The sequence below is a fragment of the Phalacrocorax carbo genome, chromosome 24, assembly GCF_963921805.1.
Source record: "Phalacrocorax carbo chromosome 24, bPhaCar2.1, whole genome shotgun sequence".
In the NCBI taxonomy this organism is placed as follows: Eukaryota; Metazoa; Chordata; class Aves; order Suliformes; family Phalacrocoracidae; genus Phalacrocorax; species Phalacrocorax carbo.
The window spans coordinates 1,462,610-1,479,909 of record NC_087536.1 but is presented as its reverse complement, the minus strand read 5'-3'; the positions used below and the strand labels follow the sequence as shown (position 1 = coordinate 1,479,909).

General features: G+C 42.3%; 1 protein-coding gene across 2 annotated transcripts; it reads left to right on the top strand.

Annotated features, from left to right (window-relative positions):
* Positions 1-669: 669 nt before the first annotated feature.
* Positions 670-15,433, top strand: NFU1 (NFU1 iron-sulfur cluster scaffold). Of its 2 annotated transcripts, none has more exons than XM_064472711.1 (8): positions 670-766; positions 2,902-3,008; positions 5,452-5,587; positions 8,383-8,449; positions 9,285-9,399; positions 10,515-10,578; positions 12,886-13,060; positions 13,815-15,433. In XM_064472711.1, exons 1-8 carry the CDS (start codon positions 720-722, stop codon positions 13,860-13,862), a joined length of 759 nt encoding a protein of 252 aa, XP_064328781.1. In that variant the 5' UTR covers positions 670-719; the 3' UTR covers positions 13,863-15,433. The 2 variants fall into 2 exon arrangements, with proteins under 2 accessions (XP_064328781.1, XP_064328780.1); XM_064472710.1 differs by lacking the exon at positions 670-766 and adding an exon at positions 2,109-2,242.
* Positions 15,434-17,300: the final 1,867 nt, after the last annotated feature.

Below are 17,300 nucleotides of genomic sequence, written 5' to 3'. Positions count from 1 at the left end.
AATAAGCAGCTATGAGCAGCCTAATGTAAGGGACTTCCTGGTCCAAAATCAGCTGGGCTGTGATCATACTAAGGGGGGGGAAAGGCAGCCATGGTGCAGGCACGAACCAGAACCTCTTCATCTTGCTGAAACCGCAAATGTGACTCCTTTCTCCCCAGGGAGACCCTTCCTCCACTTGATCCTTGTGCAACAGCCCTGAACGCCAGCAGTGGCCACCATCTGCAAAATAAAGAGCTTCCACCTCAAATAATGGTGTGAGCAAAACAAGTGCACTACTTCTAACTTTTTGTGCAGCCCCCATCTCTGGAAGGTTACTTGGGATTGGGCTAAATTTGTAGTTTCTTGATGATTTGGGAGACTTGGGTGGGGGGAAAAGGCGTTTTGTGTGTTAGTGGGCTCTGTGGTGAAGCCGGCTCGGGGGAGGGGGGGAAGCCCTACGCATGGTGACCCACGCTGCGCCTTCCAGAGGGTGACACAGCGGTGCCAGCAGCTGGGGCACAGCCCGCGGGGCCTCATCGCCCTGGAAGGGTAACAGTAAAGCACCCGTTTAGGTGAGACGCGCAGCCCTTGGGGCGCTGCTCCGGCTCGGGGCTCGAGCAGCCCCGCGCGCGCGCCCGCGCGCGCCCGCCCGCCGCCGCCGCCGCCAGGGGCCGCCAGCGGCCGCGGGGCGGGGCCGGAGCCGGAGGGGGCGCGGCCCGGCGGCCCTGAGGAGAGCCAAGATGGCGGCTGCGCGGTGGCTCGGCGCGGCTGCGGGGCTGGGCGGCCGGTAGGTGATGGTGGGGGTTCTCTCAGCTTCTCGCTGCCTGGCCCAGAGGAGGGACCTCGGCTTTCTCCCGGAGAGATCCCCTCCTGCCCTTTCCCTGGGGGGCGGCTGTGTCGCAGCGAGCGGCAGCCGCTGCCCGGGCCGCGCCGGACTTCGCTCGCTCGTCCCCTTTCCTTCCCCGCTGCAGCAGGGCGGGCGAGGGTGAAGTTATTTCTTCCTTCTCGATACAGACGGGCAGCCAAAGGCTGTTTCTTCCCCCCCTCCCACCAGCCTCATTATAACAGCGAGGCGTTAATTCCCCCTGACACGCAGGTGCTGAGGGCCTTTCCCTGAGGGACTGTCCACCCCCCTGCGCACGCAGCTGTGAGTGATGAGGGGGAATTCCCCCCGTGTGCGCTCAGGATCGTGCAGTGAGGGGTAATTCCCCCCCACATGTGCTCAGAATCATGCAATGAGGGGTAATTTCTCCCCTCACCTGTGCTGGGGACCGTGCAGCAAGGGGTAATTTCCTCCCCCTGCCCCGACGTGTGCACAGGGTCATGCAATGAGGCGCACTTACCTCTCCCACACATGGATGCTTAGGGCCAAGCAATGGGGGAAACGCCACCCCCCATGTTGCTACAGACTGTGCAATATGGGGAGGTTCGTGTGGTGATGGGCAAACCTGCCCCATGCTGTGGACCATAAAATGGATTATAATCTTTATTCCCCAAAGCTAAAGGGAGAAAGGAGAACTTTTCTCTTGGTGGACCTTTCTCAAACATCCCATTGTGGTCTATACCTGCTATTAAGACCACAAAAGTAAGCAAATAACATGATTTAGACTTTCTGTGTTCATGTCTCCTTCGCTTGCAGTAGGGAGGTCGATTTCATGAGGTAGAGCTTTTCTCGTGTCCCCACGTTGGGGGAATCTGGGCCTCCGTGTAGGGCTTCTGTTCTGATTTATGACCCCCTGAGGGAATCAGCCTCCTGTCTTAGTAATAGGCCCTGCATGTTTAATTTATTCAGTTTACCTGCTTTCCCCCCTTTGTACCTGATGAGGAGAGAAACCAGATAATAATCCTCTATGTAGTATGTATCTATGCAATCTGTGACATGAGGTGGGTGTTGGTTACATTTTTTGATTTTCACTTTGCTCTGAAATACCTGCATGCTGTTAGCTGCACATATGGTTACGGAAATCAGATGTGCAAGCAAGTATTTACACTTCTGAAAGTCAGGCCTGTTGCTCCATTGCTCCGCCTTGCTTTTTTCTTAATGTTTTTTCTCTTTTTTCCCCTCTGCTCTCCCCCCTCTTAACTTCATCTGACCAGATGACACCACCCCTATTTTCACTGCTAGTGCAAATTACGTGGCCGGTATGGAGCAGGAAGGGCCTCTTTTTAACTGGTCTGGTTTAATTCTGGAATGGTACTTGTACTGGAATATACTGAATTTCTTCATTCCCCAAAGAGAAGAAATAGAGGTAGATGGGTTGAGGTATGGCTTTGTACACATAGCTAATACAGCTTTTATGCAAATGTTGTCCTGTATTTTTTTTTCTTAAGAGAATTGTTTGTGTAAGAGTAGCCATTGTGTTATCTTTTCAGCCTGTTGTGTATCTTCCAAGAGTCACATGGGAGAGCTTTCTGTTTGACCACCTAAACCCACAGAGTATAGGAGTAAATTCTGGCCTTTATTTAGCCTCAGGTGCTTGGGGTTGGATTCATCTCAGCAGGCTGTTATCTTCTGAAAATTAGGTATTGAGTCCAAGGGAGATTTCCATGTGCTCGCTAGTGTCAGAAGGGAGAAAAAAGGCTCCCTTAGTGTGATCTATCCTCTTCTGTTGTAGGTGAGTAAGGTGATTTGCCTGTCATTAGTGACTGTGAAGGAGTCTAGATTAATTTTTAGGTGGCGAAAATTGGAGAGTTACATTTATTTTGTTACGAAATGAGGGAGGGGGAGCACTGAAAAGGGGAAAAAGTAAGGGATGTTTTGTGATCTATCCTGTGAGCTTGCTACACTACCCAAGAGGTTTAAGGTAGGTGACCATCTTGCTGAGTTGTGGGGTTGCTAGAAGCATGTGAAATACTCTGTCCTGGGGGAGGGAAGTGCAAACTTGTTCTTTGGAAATTGTTAGTAAAATTATTTTTCTCTAGGTTCTGTCGTACAATGTTAAAAGATCATAATTTGACAACTCAACAGTCCTTCCACCAACTTGTGCAAAAGAAACCATTTTTTCCATCTGTGGTGTGGCATAATGCAGGTAAATACTAGTTAAAAATGAACAGATGAATGTATTTCTAGTTTTTATGTCTTCTGGTAATAATGAAAGCCTACTTTTCTGTCTGAAATCTGTGTGCGATAACATTTCCTGGGTGGTTTTTAATGAATGCTTGTGCATTTGGACACTTGCAGCTTGGGGAGAAGATGCGGATGGCTCACAATGTGCTTGATTATGCATGTTTATTCTGTGTCATTCAACTGCCAAGACTTACAAGGGGCTTTGTTGATGCAAAATATTATTTGGGCTTTGCTGCATTCCTTAATTTAGTTTCTGTTTTAGTGTAAATGTATGCCTTGTGAAAGACTTCATGTTGCCTTCTGTCCTGCTTCAGCTGCTGAGCTCTGCCAGATAAAATTGCTGGCTGTCCAGAGAGGACCTAGTAACGATGAAGGAAAAGTTGTTCATTTGTAGAGCTGCAATATTTTCTTTTTTAAATTTTCCCCCTCTTGAACGTGCAGCCATGTATGGTGCATGGCCATTTTTTCTATTTCAGTTCTAATCAACAGGTTGACTCTGACAAGTAGACTTAGTATTTTACCTGCTCCTGCAGATGTCCTACTAAAATTGGCCTCTATTTGTATCTTTCTCTTGCCTTAAGCAGATGGCAGAACAGAATAATAAGCAGGTACACACAGCATTCCACAGAGGGCTGGAAGAAATTATATAGATGTTTGATATATACAGCCAGTTACAAACTACTGAATAATAAATTCCAAGTGGGTCATTCACAGCTGCGCAAAGAACTCTCCCAGCTGATTAGTGACTGAAAAACCCGGTCTCAGGAAGGCAGATCTTCAGCTGCAGAAGACACTTTAAATACAGTGGCCACCCACGTGGACACCTTTTCTGCGAGCTGATACAGCCTTTTGTGTTTTAGTCTGTTAGAGATGCTAGATGAGCAATGTACGATAGCTGTTAGCGACCCATTGCTTTCAAAACATGGGTAGAGTGTGCCCCATTTACCCCATCTAAATCCTGTTGTTGGTTAGTTGTTAACTACATTGTTACGCTGGATGTGATTTTTGGGTGCCAGCTGGATCTGGAAGATGAGTTCTTCCACCCCCATGAATAACGCTGACTAGTTCCTTGCTCTATCAGGATTATTCTTTTCATGTTAAAATTAAGTAATTCTGTTTTTCTCCTTTTAAGAAAAAAAAAAAGTAGTCTGTGTGTACTTTGCCTTTGTGTATGTTCAAGTCAAAAGGGTGGTTTCCATGAAAAACACATGCACTAACAATTTGGTAATTTATAAACAACATGATTTGTCATCTAATACTAGGGAGTCATGGGCAAAATGGCAGTTTACAAAAATGTCAGCTCTTTTTTTCTGGTTTAAATCCCTCTATTGCATATTTATTGAAGTTATGTGAGCTTGTTTCTCAAGTATAATTTCATTTATAAATATCAGCTCCTAGAGATTTTTTTTTTTAAAATGAATCTTTTCTTTTATGAATGTTTATATATCATTGTGTTATTTGATGTGCAGGGAGGGTTTGAAGAACTAAGAAGAGAATTGGAACAGGGGAAACCGTCCCTAACTGGTGCCCAGCCTCAATGGGGCGTGAGGCATATGCTGCAGGGACGCATCTACAGGAAAATATACTACTAACTGTACACTGCTAAATGTAAAGTATTATATTTTAGTCAAGATCAGGGTTTTTTTATGCTCTTCTAGTGAAAGAAAGGCCCACACCACAAAAGGAACTTCAGTAAAAAATTCTTTTAACCGTCTTTACCAGTGAACTGTAATTAATTTTATTTTGAGTTGTTTGGTCAGTTTGATTTCTGGAGGATGAGTGATAGCTTACAGTAATCTTCCACTCTGTGGAAGATATTATAAGCAGGCTGTGGTTCACTGTAACTGTCGTTAGGCGTGCTTTGCTTTTTTCATGGTGCTGAAAAATGAATTAAAACCCAAAGCCCATAAATCATGTGTATCTTGAGGAGAGCGTTGGTAAAACTGAGTATGCTTTGAACAGGAAGTGATAATGGAGACTTCACAGCACTTGAGGATCATAACATTAAAAAAAAACTAAAGAGAACAGAGAAATGAAGGTTGCGTCTCTTTGGCTTCAGTAGAAAGCGAGGATGGTACTGGCCTCGCGCAGTTTGATGCTGTTGCAGTGGGATGCTTTTCAGTAAATAAAAGTTAGCAAAAGAAGCAAAGACAAGGTTGCATTTACCACCTTGTAACATGATAACGTGTGTTTATCAGTCTTTGTGTCGGTCTGGATGCTTTCATGGAGCCCACTGTGTTGTGTTTTTAAAGCGGCATTGCAGCACAGGCTGCTGTTTGCTGTAGCACTGCCATCACCCTGGTCTTGGCTTGCTAAGTAATCAGGATCCTTGACTTTCATTTAAGCTACTTAGGTTTGATTACATTCGTGGTTTTTTGTTTTTTGTTTTTTTTTTAAATTTCCAGTAAGAAGCATGTTTATTCAAACTCAGGACACACCAAATCCAAATAGTTTGAAGTTTATTCCAGGGAAGGAAGTGCTGGAGTCGAGGACTATGGAGTTTTCCACACCAGCTGCAGCATTTTGCTCACCTTTAGCAAGGTATTATTAAACACATCATGATTTGTTTGGGGGACCAGTATGGGCTGTGTGTCTGCAACTGATGTTATTAAGCACAGCTTCTGATCATTCTGCTCCTCCTTTTACTCAGGAGCAGCTTGGTTGGATTTAAGTTTTTAATGCCGCTTTGCTTGTGTGTAAAATTAAAGCTGGGAAGATTGTCGTTGCTAAAGCAGTCTGTGTGTCTGTACTCCCCATGGCTGTGTCGTAGCAGAATGCATTGTGGTCTAGTTTATGCAACTGGATTGAGTAGTATTATAAACCAATATCCTTGAACACTTGCTGTATCACCGGTGAGACCTCTGGCCCTGATTTTGCAAAATCTTTCCCATCAGAAGAGTCCTAATTCGAGTGGTTAGTTGGAAATCATGCAACTTTCCAGAACTGGGAAATAGACAGTATAGGGAAGTAAATAGTCCCCAAATACTACAAGTTGAAGGTAGTAGCTTGCTTGTTTTGGCAGATGTTGGTGCTAAACTGGACTTCAAAGCCAATGGATTTTTCCTTCACAAAAGGTTTATGTTTTGGTCACAGGAAAGCTGGTTTTGGCCCACTCTTTCAGGATGGATCTATAACAGATCTTGGGACTTGCAGCTTTCAGTACCAAAATGCATAATCTGGAGTAAGAGTTGCTGAGCAGATAATAGATTCATATAGTCTTGGCATAGAAGGGGTTTGGGGCACCATTACAAGCCTCTCTGGGAATTTTGGAGGCATCCATTTTTGCATGTTTGTCATTGATTTTACATTAGCCTCTGAAACAAAACGTAACTGTTCTGTGGGTAGAAGGGCTTCAGTTTGAGGGTGAGATCCAGAAATGCTGCCATAGCTTACCTCCAGAGATCCCAGTTTAAGTCACCTTTGTGTACGTTGGAAGGATTATATGCAGAAGTAGAAGCTGTTTCGTGCGACAGTCTCTCCAGGAACCAGAGGGTTATCAAACATGCAGCTCTGACGTTTCCAAAGGTCTCTTGCAGGGTTGTTTGAGAGCAAACAGGATCTTTAAAAGCAAAGCTCTGTGACTTAAGTAATAAATATACTGTGAAAGGTTTTTGAGGATGTCAAAGTGTGTTAGTGGAATGCTGAAGCTGTCGTCAACCTGATGAAAGTGCATCAGGTTGCAGGTTGCAATTGACTGTCAGAAAGTGGCTTTTTGTTGTTGTATATCTGCAAATAGATGTTTTCACCAGAGATGATGTACGTGCTAGAATGTGTACTATGGCAAGACAGCTTGATTGTGCAGGTTAATGGAAAAAAAAGATCTACTAGATATTGTTAAACGCCAGATTATGGTTTTTATAAATGGAATATTAATGTATTGTAAGAGGGAATAGAAATAATAAAAGCTTCCTGAAGGGGCAAGAATTATTTAATTGATCTAGGATGGTTTTGTGCACTTGCACGCTTGCATAATTTCATTGTTTAAATAACTTCAAAATCCAGTTGGTTCAGTGATGTGAAAACCCAGTACGCGTATAACTCATGGAAATTCTTTCTCATGGGTATTGTGAAATCTTGCCTGCCATTTTTCATCACACATACCTTTGTGATCAGGTTTCCAATTCCTTCATTCATTGCGGTTTTGGTGTTTTTCTTTTTTGTCAGGAGAATGTTTTCTTTTTTTCCCCCCTAATTACAAAAACACTCCTACAGCTTTACGCTGTATTTAACTCGGGGTGCGTCCTACTTTTAAAAACTTTTTACAGTTGGTTTTTTGGTGTTTTGTGGGCTTTTTTTTCCTTTTTACTCTTCAGGAGTAGCATCGTTCATTTATTCTGTAGATTAATTTGTTGGGTTTTATTTAACTGTTTATGGAAATTGGTCTTTACATTCTCATTCTGCATTTTATACTTAAAATATTGTCAGAAATGTGCTCTTCCCTATCATCCAAGCTCCTGTGTTGCTTTGCATGTGTGCTAATTTACCACCTGGTTGTTGGGTTCTGTATGGGGCCATCTGAAGCAATTTAGTATGAACCTTAAGCTTTTACTAAACCTTCGTATTTTTCACGTACTGTACAAATGGCTAAAAATATTGAAGATTGCTCACAAAGGGAGCTGGTGTGTTAAAGCCCCGTGGACTGCTTGGCACTAATCCTCTTATTTAATGGCAACAGAATTGAAGGCAGTTTTTACTGAGCTTGGATACTTCAAGCTACTTGCTTTAATCTCAGGAACATTCCTTGCATTTCCACTAGTCCTACCTGAAACAACAGGTGCATCCTGGTTTGGATGCTACACAGAATCGTATCGGTTGGAAAAGACTTTTAAGATCATCAAGCCCAACCGTACACCTAATGCTGCCAGTTCATGGCTAAACCACGTCCCGAGCGCCACATCCAAACGCCTGAATACCCCCAGGGATGGTGACTCAACCGCTTCCCTGGGCAGCCTCTTCCAATCCCTGACGACCCTTTCAGTGAAGTGATGTTTCCTAATCTCCAGTCTAAATCAAATGCTGATCAAATATGATTTCATATATAGAATATAATTCTGCCTCCAAAGAAGAACTGCAGAGAGAGTAACTCTTTCACACATCTTGTGGAAAAGTCCCATAAGATGTGTTCAGTTTTACTACGTACACTGCTTTGTAGCAGGATATCCTGGCTCTTACTAAGCTGTAGGTGAAGTAACTGCGAGTTTCTCATAACTGTTCTGGGTTTAGTGCTTATTTTTGTCTAGAAATATAGTCTAAAACTTCTTTTTCTGTGACAGCTTAAATCTTTAGGAGTTTGCCTGAAATGTGTGTGTATTTTTGGTTTTTTGTTTTCTTAACAGACAGTTATTCAAAATTGAAGGAGTTAAAAGTGTTTTCTTTGGACCAGACTTCATCACAATCACCAAGGTAAGCAGAACAGAGATTCAAATGTACTAAAAGATGACCCGAGATTCAGCTATCTAATAGATGGCCATCAAGGAGATCCAGTCAGACTTGTGGACCTGCACAGTGGAAGTAACAGAGTTGACGGACACAAGTAGCATATGGGAATTGTCTTAGTATAAAAGAAAAAAAAATCACAGTGTGTGGGTAAGCACTGGAATAGGTTGCCCAGAGAAATTGTAGATTCATTGATCTTGGAAGCGGTCAGCGTTGGACTGGACGCAGCCTTGTGCAACATGGTCAGCTTGGAAGTTGGCTCTGCTCTGAACAGGAACCGGGACTAGATGACCTGCAGAGAATGCTTCCGAACGAGATGGTTTTATGACTGGGCTGGAGTACGTTGCAGGCAGTGGTGGTGTGTTCGCCCGAGGTGTGGAGTGCATGTCAGCAGAGATAAGGTGTTGCGTAATAACCACGCGGTTATGCTCTTACTCTGCAAAGAGCACGGGGCAGTTCAGTGAATGATGATTTGGCTCAGATTTACATGGAACCAAACAAGCTTGAGTCTCTGAAACAGTGTCAAATAGCGTATTTAGGAGACTTTCTTTCTCGCCTCTTTTTTAGCTAATATTTTAATAGCACTTGGCTTGCACCAAGGAAACCTCTCTGTTGACTATTATAAATTGAGTCTTACTGAACTTTTGGTAAAGCTGAACTTGACAAAACCATGAAATCAAATCCATGCATCAAACATGAGAGCCCATTATGATATTTTTACTGTAAGAAGAATTAGTATTACTATTAAGATGCAGATACTCTGGGTTTATTCTTTTTTTTTTTTAATTCCCAATTCTCATAGGAGAGTGAAGACCTGGACTGGAACTTACTGAAACCAGATATTTATGCAACTATAATGGATTTCTTTGCCTCTGGCTTACCTGTAGTTACTGACGAGGCACCTCGGACCGATACAGGTAAATTGAGCTCTTCAGGAGAAGGCCAGTAGCTGCCTTAGAAAAGCATGTAAGAGAATTTAAAGTGAAAACTGCTGAAATTAACACAGGAGAGAATTTGCAGAATGTGTATATTCTAGCAGAAGCAGTGCTGCAGCGTCTAAGGGAGTTGCTTACCCATGAATGGGAAGCCTGGTTCTCGTCTGCTGCAGTGTGAGGAGTATGTCTGCACAGGAGCTGTGCTGAACAATGTGTGTTAGCAGTATGGACCACGCTCTGTTATGCTTTCTGTGTGTGTGCAATATTGCTGCACATACTGAGGCCATGTTTAGAAAGCTATTGAGTGCTGCTGCATTTCCTTTTTGAATGGGCACCCACAAAGGGTTTTATTTCCCTCCTTAAATCAAAAAAGAGTGCCCAGGCTTAATGTCTGTGTGGTAGTGGTAGGTTATGGTCTTAAATGAACAAGAAAGAGAAGTCTTTTCCAAACTGTAATAGAAACTGAGACCAACTTAGAGTTTAACTCAAGGGCAGTATTTTGCCTTTCATTTTCTCATTTGCAACTTAACAACTTAAGCAATTTTCCCAGTGTTTTGAGGAAGATTATGACTATTGAATTCCTCTCTGCTTTGTTATGTCTGGATTTAATTTCAATATTAACATAGACTTTATTTTATTTGAAGAAGTTGTCTTCAAAAATGCTTTTGCAAGACTAACACTGAGTGTAAAATTGCATTCAGAGCTGCTAAACCCAGACACGTTAATAATTTTCCTCCTGCTGAATTTTTTAGGTTGCGAAAACTTTCCTTCTGAGGACCCTGCCTTAACCCATGCATCCTTATTGAATCTTAGTTATTGCTACCTTTAAAAGGTGGCACTGCTATTGTCTGTTAAGGCCTTTGCCTGCTGAGAAGAACTCTGAACTGATACTGTATTTTCTTGGCAAAAGCCTGGGAGGTAAATGAGGATAATGCAGAAAAAAATGCTTACCCTGAATTAAGACTTCTGCCTTTTGCTTTCAGTTAGCTCAGCAATGTTTTTTATGCTATTTCATTCTGCCATTATGGATATACACTGTTAGCAATCAGATCAGAATTCTCTCCAAGTTCTGATTTGCACATTTTTCTTTTCCCAAGCTGCGTCAGAAGATGATGATGAAGTTGTACTAATGATTAAAGAACTGCTGGATACAAGAATAAGGTAAACCAGGAGCATTACTGCTAGATGGAGCAAGTTAGTCTTGGGGCTTCGATTTATTTAGGGAACAGTGCGTTTTTCTTTGGCTATGTGTGATTTCGTGTTTCAATATCGAGTGTGGGGGTTTAAAGTGCAAATCTGGCCAGAGTTGAGAATGCTGGTTCCCCTAACTGAAAACTTTCTATCTAGTTTTCCTGTTTACGCAAACTATGTGCTGGACAGAGGCCTTATCACCGAGGGATTTGTTGTTGTTGTTGTTTTAGAACAGCATGTAGTCTTACCTCCGCAGTGATTTCAACAGGTCCATCGGGTTTGACCTGGCTATTTTTAAATAGTGAAAACAGCACAATCTTTGCTCTTAATAGTACCTTTTTTTTCCTCTGTTGTGTTCATCTCTGTCTTAATTATACTTGCCCTTCCCTTCCAAGTATTCCAATGAAGTTTATACTCTTGTATCATACTCTAAAGGAAAATTTTAATACTGGATTTCGCTCACTGTCTGGGCTTTAGTGGATTTTGTCCTTGCATCCTGTTGCCGTTCTGCTGGTATTTTAACACACCTTGAGTTTAGAAACTGGTGGTAACTAATGAAGTCTCAAGAGTGGCTATGGATCATGCTGTTTACCTGCAGTATTTTTATGCTCATTAATTGCCTTCCAAAGTGAACTGAAAGGAATAAGCAACTCGACATTTTAGATGCAGGGGAAAATGTCTGATGTGTTTCTGAAGCTGTGATATCTGATGGCGACACCTTCCCCAGCTCACAAATTACAGCAACCAGAAACTTGCATGTGGGCCGAAATCGCAGAATTCAGTTTTATTTTTCTAGAAGTTGTGATGAACTTGGGCTTTTTATTTCATTTTTTAGGTGCTGCATTTCAAAAGTGGTATTTTAAAATACCATTTTGGTTATCTCACAGCTGACACATGGTACTGATTAATTTTCCTGAAAGGAAAGGAGAGAAGCAGAAATAAGCTGGAACATTTTTCCCAAGCATATGTACTAATGTTGAAACATGTAACCCAAGTATACTGTTGAATAAAGCCATGATAGACAGGAACGTTCAGGAGGCCCTGCTCTCGTTGGGTATGTGGTCATTTAAGCTCCCTATGGTACGTTAGTCCTTCATTTCCTAGTGTCCTTCTGTAGCGGTCTCAGAATTTCTGCCCAAATTTCTGCTTTCCCCCACCTTTTTCATCCTTTCATTTCCTTCTCCCATACCCCTTGGCAGACCAGGAAGCTGCTGCTGAGGATATTAGCAGTAGTGTACCTTACTTTGTTTTATAGCAGGATAGTTTACAGAAGCTATATATAAACCAGTGGTACATACAGAGTATTTATTGTTCAGTCAGTAAAAAAATATGTGCAAAGAACTTGTCAGAAGGGGCAGAATTGAGGGAATGTAGATCTGAAAGGTCCTGTAATGTGTTGAAAAGTTAATTTCAACTAAGAAAAATGGAATTTTTAGTCTTGTTCTTTGGCTTTCTGGAATGGAGATAATTTGCTATGGTGAGTTGTTAATAAACGTGTCAGATTCATTGATTATTCTCTTAGGAGTGTAGCTCTCAAAAGAGTTATTTTGGAAATCAGTATAAAGAGCTTCTGTTAGAGTAACTCGATGGTTTTAGCTTGGTCTGGAAAAATGTTGCTATGGGGATATGGTTACAATGCTGGGCATTTGTGATTGCAAAAGGAGACCAGGCTGCAGAAATGCTAATAGTACTGGGGTATGATCTTATCAGATGCTGGTTTCTTCACCCGTTAGCAGGATTAAGCTTTTATGTCATCGGAGCTTCTTTTCTGTCCTGTGTAAACTATGATGAACTGCATATTTATTTATGGCAGCACTTAAGGACTTCTTGTCCCTGTCCCTAGTCAGGTAACAGATGCCCATGCGTTGTGTGGTAGGACACACCCCTATTAATTTGGCAGATAACCAAGGCAATCATCGTTACATGTGGAGAGGGCCTCAAGGCACACCAGTATGTCTTTGCAGGCTGAATCAAGCTCTACTCTAAGGTGCTTACCCTTGCCTCTAGAATGTCAAATGATTCCTTTGGTTGCGGCTGCATTCATTGCAAATACGTTTTGCATAATGTCCTACAGAAAAACAGTAGCCATCAATGTGAGAGAGTCCAGCGAAGTATGAGTTGTTGGAAAATTGAATCAGGTGGTTGTAGAGAGAGTGGGCTTTAGTCACTATAGACACAAAGAACTGTCAAGATATTAAATTGAGCTTTACTAAAGATTTTTGGAAGGAAACGTGTTTCAGCTATGCTTGCTTTAAATTGAGTATCATATTCCATCAGGCCGACAGTGCAAGAAGATGGTGGTGATGTTATTTATAAAGGCTTTGAGGATGGGATTGTGCAGCTGAAGTTGCAGGGTTCGTGCACCAGCTGTCCCAGTTCCATCATCACCCTGAAGAATGGGATACAGAACATGCTCCAATTCTACATCCCTGAAGTAGAAGGCGTGGAACAGGTGGGTTGATGAGAGATAATGGCTGTTTTAAATGGGAAAGGTAGTCTTTGTCCCTTTCCAGCATGGACAGGTTGGAAGTTTAAGCAAAAGTACAGGGATACATGGATGCAATTTTTCCAAGTCAGAAGCTGTATTTTGGCAAGAGATCCAGAACTGTGCAAAGTCCTGTACCACCCTGTGCGGCAGAACATGCTTGGGACTGCCTGGCTGGTAAAGCGGCTTTGCAGAAAAGGACCTAGGGTCCGGGTGGATGCCAAGCTGAAGTTGAGCCGGCAAAGGTGACTGACGACATCCCCGGCTGTATTAAGGGGAGTGTTGCCAGCTGGCGGAGGGAGGTGTTTCCTCGTTGGACTCTGTCCCTCTTCTACTGAGGAATGCAGAACTGGACGCTCTGTGTTTGCCAGTGATTGTTACCTTTGTGCTTTGATGACTTTGTGTGATGGTAAGGGAAGTGCTTTTCTCCTCTAACACACAGATTCTTTTGCTTTCTCATTAAAAATAGCATACACTGTAGTGATTGTTGTAGTGGGTAATAACTTGAACAGCTCCTGTTATTTCAGCCACGTTTCCTCCTGGCATTTTTGATGGCAAGTTTTTCTTACCTTCTTCACGTTACCATTGTCATTCAGCAGTGTAGAATAACTGCTGTTCTGCTTGGGTCCAGCAAGGATTTAATGTAATAAATTCTCTATGCACTCCTACAGGACTGAGACTTTAAACTGATTACCTAAGCTGCTTCTGGATTTGATTTCAGGTTGTTGACGACGATGATGACGTGGAGAAGGAAGCAAATTCTACTTGAGCTACCATCAACTATGGTCAAATAAATATTTACCTCCTGATGTATGTAAACCATCTTTGTGCTGAGGAACAGCCAAATATGCCTTTCTTTTCAGAAAAACAGTTGCACTTATATCTCTGAAAATGTGTCATCAGTTTAAGGAGTTTATCCACTAATTTATTAAATGCCCTGCATTCAAAAAAGAATCCCTTTGCTCTGCTTTGTACTATATCTTAAGAAAGAAATTGGTGGGCTTTAAAAATGGTGATGTGTCTCTGTTGTTCTTACATACAAGAAACTCAGGACTGAAAAAAAGGGAAGGCAGAAGTAAAGTTTCTTGACTGTTTTTTGTGCAATAGAAATATGCAATGTTTATTCCCCCAGACCTCCTTAGGGGGCTTGCAGGACTATCTGCCCTTGCTGTATAATTGGGAAATTCAGGAATGTTGATTTTTATCAAGCCTTGTTAAAAAACTTTTGATTTGTATCGGGTTTTTGTGTGAAAAATAACGCATAACTTCAACTGTTCATTTTAGAGGATGTAACGTTGCCATTGCTTGTGGAAAGTTACTTACCTGCTTACTACCGCTGTGCGAACAATAGCAACAGAAACAAAAAATGTGAGTTGTTTGTTGTAAAAATCGTATCTCTTAAAATAAAGGTTGGAATAAGATGATCCTTATCAGCTTTAGTAAGTGGAGAGACTAATTAGCTTATTTAGAAGTAAAATTGTTCAGCCACCATTAGTGGTCTGTTTAAACTTGCAAAAGACGATTTCTCAACATAATACTCCAACATCAAGATGAATGTGCAGTGCTTAAGGGCACAAATTACATTTGTAGGATAGCAAAGAAAATTAATGTGTTTACCTATGCCACATCCTGTTTGCTCCTTCTGCGGTGCCAGAGAGTGCAGCCTATGTGTAACTTGGCCGCCCTGGCTGAGCGAGGGAAGACGTGGCAGAGCAGAACACGTTCCAGTTTTGGAGACTATGGGAGGAGAATTATTTATTGTTCTGAAATTGAAATATGTAAATCGGGCTTTGCAAGTACTTCTGTTTACTTGAGCATGTAGGACTTAATTTTCTCCTGGTGCCTAGCTTTAGCAGGTGGCTTTGCTAATGGAAGTACTATTTCTTCTTTGTGCTGCCACAGTCGAGCTGAGTCTGCGGTCATTATTTGGCTTATGGTTATAGTAGTATTCCCTGTGTGCAAGGATTTGACAGCCTCTGGTATGTTTCCCTCTGTCCTGGTTTTGGCTGGGATAGAGTTAATTTTCCTCCTAGTAGCTGGTATGGTGCTGTGTTTTGGATTTAGGATGGGAATAATGTTGATAACACGCTGATGTTTTAGGTGTTGCTAAGTAGTGCTTACACCAGTCAAGGATTTTCCAGCTCCCCATGCCCTGCCAGGTGCACCAGAAGCTGGGAGGGGGCACAGCTGGGAGACTGACCCCAACTGCCCAAAGGGATATTCCATGCCATCGGTCAGCAGGTGGTGAGCAGTTGCATTATGCATCGCTTGTTTTATATGTCTTAGTATTATTATTATTTTCTCTTCCTTCACTGTCCTATTAAACTGTCTTTATCTCAACCGATGGGTTTTACCACCCCCACCCCGATTCTCTCCCCGATCCAGGGTGAGCAAGTGGCTGTGTGGTGCTTGTTGCAGACTGTCGTGGGGTTAAACCATGACACCTTATTTCACTCCTTGCCTGTGTAATTCCGCTGAGTTCCTTAAACACAATCAATTAAATCAGTGGAGAATTTTATATAGCATGCAGATCAGCACATGGTAGCTGTAAACTTCATATTACTTGTTAGAAATTTGAAAATAAATATTTTAGGAAAATATTTCTTTAGCTTTCATGGAGAGTAATAACCTACAGTCATTTAAATTACTCACTCAGGATGTGGAAATGGGTTTGAAATTACCATGTTTTCTTTACCCTGTTACGAAGTGTGCAGTGCCTGATCTTACAAGTACATCGATGACAAAATTCCCCTTGAGGTAGGCTCAGATTATCCAAAAGAGAGCTTGTGCATACATTATTGCCATGTTTTTCTTTGTCAGCAAACCACAGAATGGCGAGTTGTATTTCTGGTTTCTCACAAATAGAGCTTTTTAGGCGTAATTTGTCAATTTAATGCACTATATAAGCCAAAACTTAAACAGCAAAGTAGCTGGTTTGTGTGTTAAATAAAATGTATCTCTTAAAGATGTGGTCTTTATTCTCCAATTAAGCAGTACTAATCTCTTCCAGGTACAGTAAGGATCCAGTTCTGCCACTGTCTTTGAATTTCCAGTCTTGTTTTTAATGGGGTTTCCATTTGTACAAATAGGACCAAATTAAGCCTGTGTGCGCTGAGGCTGAAGATTTAAGCATCTTGTGATCTTGAGACTGAAGAGATTCCATGCCCAGCGTGGATCCTGCATGTCCTCAAGTTCCTCAAGCTCTGTCGTGGAGAGAGAAGCACATAACGTTCGCATCCCATCCTCTTATCTGTTCTTTCCCGCTACAAAGTAAGCTCTGTAGGGCAGTGGTTGTACATCTACAGCATAAAGCCGTGGGGGGGCTCTCCAACTCTGGATAAACGAGAGCAGAGGGAGGGGGCCAAGTGCCCATTCTCACTTGGGGAACAAAACAAAACCCAACTGTTTTTGCAGCATTAACAATAACTGAAAACTAATACTGTGACAGCCCAGCGTGGTAAAATAGTCATCCCAAATCATTAGGAGTTTCTGTGTGAACCTTCCAGCTCTGTCTGGAACAGCTTAGCTCATGGAAAGAATCTCTGTTAGTGAGAGGTGTCCACCCTCCTCCGCTCGCCCAGAAAACCTTTCACATTTCCGGACACTGAGGCAAACCAGGGAATATAGCAATGGGCACGTTTAGCTTAGGAGTTAATGAGGCAGCCAGCGCTCTCTGTGGCGCTGTGCTGTGTAAAGTGATGTTCTGGCCGTTGGTTTTTTCTTTTTTTTTTTTTTTTTTTTAAAGAAGGCTTTTCAGTCGCGGGGTGGGATGCTGTGCTGTACCGTAACGCCCAGGTCAGCGAGGTTTTTTGACTGTAAAGTTTTTCTATAAATTGCAGTTAGCCATTACATTAAAAATAGTAATGACTGCTTGAAATTATTCTGGTATTTTTTAAAGAAAAAGGTACTTTGGTATTTTGGCTGTGCCATAGGTAAGTGCAAAATTACAGTCTGCCATTCAGCCATTTTTGTTTTCCCCCATTTCAGATAGAGAACACACGCAAAATCCCTTCGTGTTTCCTAAGCGCTGATCTAGCACTCTCTTTCACAGGAAAAGTTGATTACAGCTCTCTAAACTCTTGTCATCTTGAAAGCATTCACAGGTGGAGATGTGCTTTTTGTCAGATGTGACTCATTCCATGCTTCCAGGAGAAATTAGCCTGTTTGTCTATAAGGCGCTCTTCTGATAACACTGTAGTGCTCGCTG

Bases quoted from the DNA above. Each gene is read 5' to 3' on its own strand.
- NFU1 (XM_064472710.1), top strand. From the start codon at position 2,124: ATGGAGCAGGAAGGGCCTCTTTTTAACTGGTCTGGTTTAATTCTGGAA. The intron at 3,009-5,451 runs GTAAATACTAGT...TTAAATTTCCAG, and splicing joins TGTGGTGTGGCATAATGCAG to TAAGAAGCATGTTTATTCAA. The intron at 5,588-8,382 runs GTATTATTAAAC...TTTTCTTAACAG, and splicing joins TTTTGCTCACCTTTAGCAAG to ACAGTTATTCAAAATTGAAG.